The following is a 2,535-nucleotide window of genomic DNA, read 5'->3' as shown; positions in this document are numbered from 1 at the left end:
TCGGCCTCCCAAAGTGGTGGGATTACAAGTGTGAGCCACCGTGCCCGGCCCAGGAATGCATTTTTGAAACATGTATGAAATGCTAGGAAACTTTATTGAACAAGTTGACTAAAATTTAAAAATCAAAAAGGACACTCACTGCTGTTTATTTCCAGCAGTAATAAAATTTACATTATTTTTTGCTACTATTTAAAACATGACTTCCTCTATGAAAAAAAATCTTGATTTTGGCTACTCTTGAAACACTAGAAACTGTCACAGCTTAACCCACTTGGATGGTAACTGGGCGCTACAGCTGAGAGGTGGCAGGGGCTTTGACTGAGTTAGAGATTTCTGGTTTACCGCAGTTCCTACCCAGCCTGCCTCACTCGCTTTACTTACTCACTCACTCTCACGGGATCTGCTAGCCTCTGAAGCACTGACATTTGTAACCCATGGTGTAGGATTACTGTCCAACTTTTGGACACTCAATTCTCTATGTTTTCAAGAATCTGATATGTAGGCTGGGCATGGTGGTGCATGCCTGCAATCCCAACACTTTGGGAGGCTGAGGTGGGCAGATCACTTGAGTCCAAGAGTTTGAGACCAGGCTGGGCAACATGGTAAAACCCCATCTCTACAAAAAAATGCAAAAAATTAACTAGGCATGGCAGCATATGCCTGTAGTCCCAGCTACTTAAGAGGCTGAGATGGCAGAATCACCTGAGCCTGGGAGGTTGAAGCCCCAGTGACCTGTGATTGCACCACTGCACTCCAGCCTGGGTGACAGAGTGAGACTTTGTCTCACCAAAAAAACAAAACAACAACAACAACAACAAAAGAAGAATCTCATATGTAGAAAATTGCATATACAAAACAAAAAATGAAATTTTTGAAGGAAAAACTGGGATCTTTATATATATTTTTCCTTCTCACTTATTTGTGATTAAACTCTGTATCAATTATGGGGAATAGTTCCTGTGATAACTAACACTAGTGAGGTGGCATCTGAGCAGTGGTATGTTGATACACCCACTCTCTGGGGTATGGGGTATATACTTAAAAAAAATGAAGCCCTGATGTTTAGTCTTTGCTGTTTTTTTCTGATGTAAATAACTCCCATTAAGGCCAATTTTAAGCATCAACATGCCATCACTGAATGTGAGGTTGGAAAGAGATGAGCATAACGGGCTCTGGAAAGCCAGTATGAGCTGGCTCCTGCACAACACTACATCAAAGCAACCTCCCTATGGACAGGGATGCTCTTCCCGAGGCCTCCTGTTCTTACCTGGGCCGCAACCATGTGCTCTGCATCCTCCTTTTTGCTCGTTGCAGGGTAGAACACAATGTTGTCAATGGTCTGTATCAATTCCAACTGCACCACACACTTGATGAGGAGGCTGGCAAACAGTTTCTGATCTATGTTAGATGATAAAGATTAACCCTAATAATGATTCAGCCAATATTGAAGAAATATCCACTGAGCTCCTACTACGTACAAGGAGGGATTTATTTTTTTAAGATATGGGGTCTCACTATGTTGTCCAGGCTGGTCTTGAACTCCTGGCTTCAAGTGATCCTCCCACTTCAGCCTCCCAAAGTGCTGGGATTACAGCATGAGCCAGTGCACCCAGTCAAGGCACAATTCTTAATGTTGTGGCACAGCAATGAATAAACTGGACAAAAAAAATCTCTGCTCCCATGGTGTTGACAGACAATAAATGAAATATTTTAAGGATAAGATATTGTATGTCAAATATTGATGATAGGTAGAGACAGGGATATAAAGTGTCAGGGTAGGATTGCAAGTTTAAGCAAACTAGTCAGGAAAATCTCTATGAAAATGTGATATCTGAGGCTGGGCGTGGTTGCTCACGCCTGTAATCTCAGCACTTTGGGAGGATGAGGCAGGCAGATCACAAGGTCAGGAGATCAAGACCATCCTGGATAACATGGTGAAACCCCGTCTTTACTAAAAATACAAAAAAATTAGCCACGTGTGGTGGCAGGTGCCTGTAGTCCCAACCACTTGAGAGGCTGAGGCAGGAGAATGGTGTGAACCCGGGAGGCAGAGCTTGCAGCGAGCCGAGATCTCGCTACTGCACTCCAGCCTGGGCGATAGAGCAAGACTCTGTCTCCAAAAAGAAAAAAAAGAAAAGAAAAGAAAATGTGATGAGCAAAGACCTGAAGAAAGTGAGCTATGCAGGTTCTGTGTCCTCCAGCAAGTTTCTCTGCTACCCAGTGGGCTACTCCTAAAGACCACCATTGGACTATGCCCTAACCATAGGAAGTTTCAGGTTCCTGCAATAGCCAGTCTCTCTGAAGAGGCCAGAAGCCTTTTAAATACAGATGGGATTTCCTCATGTTGCCCAGGTTGGTCTTGAACTCCTACGCCACAACATCAAGCGGTCTGCCTGCCTCGGCCTCCCAAAGTGCTAGGTTTGCTGCTTTCTGCATTTTCTACTTCTGTATCCCTTAAGAGTAAGAGTGGTCTTTTGTTCCTTTTAGTGGTTAACAACTTTTGAGTAGTTATCAATTTTTTTTTTTTTTTTTTTT

At 43.3% G+C, this 2,535-nt stretch overlaps 1 protein-coding gene across 1 annotated transcript in view; it reads right to left on the bottom strand.

The window, feature by feature from the left end:
- Positions 1 to 2,535, bottom strand: part of ARFGEF2 (ADP-ribosylation factor guanine nucleotide-exchange factor 2 (brefeldin A-inhibited)) — a 101,054-nt gene that overhangs the window by 18,431 nt on the left and 80,088 nt on the right. The window contains 1 exon segment of the mRNA XM_011995403.1: positions 1,126 to 1,398. Within this exon segment, the coding sequence (XP_011850793.1) occupies positions 1,126 to 1,398 (273 nt within the window).

Source organism: Mandrillus leucophaeus, unplaced genomic scaffold (assembly GCF_000951045.1).
Source record: "Mandrillus leucophaeus isolate KB7577 unplaced genomic scaffold, Mleu.le_1.0 Scaffold489, whole genome shotgun sequence".
NCBI lineage: Eukaryota > Metazoa > Chordata > Mammalia > Primates > Cercopithecidae > Mandrillus > Mandrillus leucophaeus.
The sequence above is the reverse complement of the archived record's forward strand: the minus strand, read 5'-3'. Positions and strand labels throughout refer to the sequence as shown.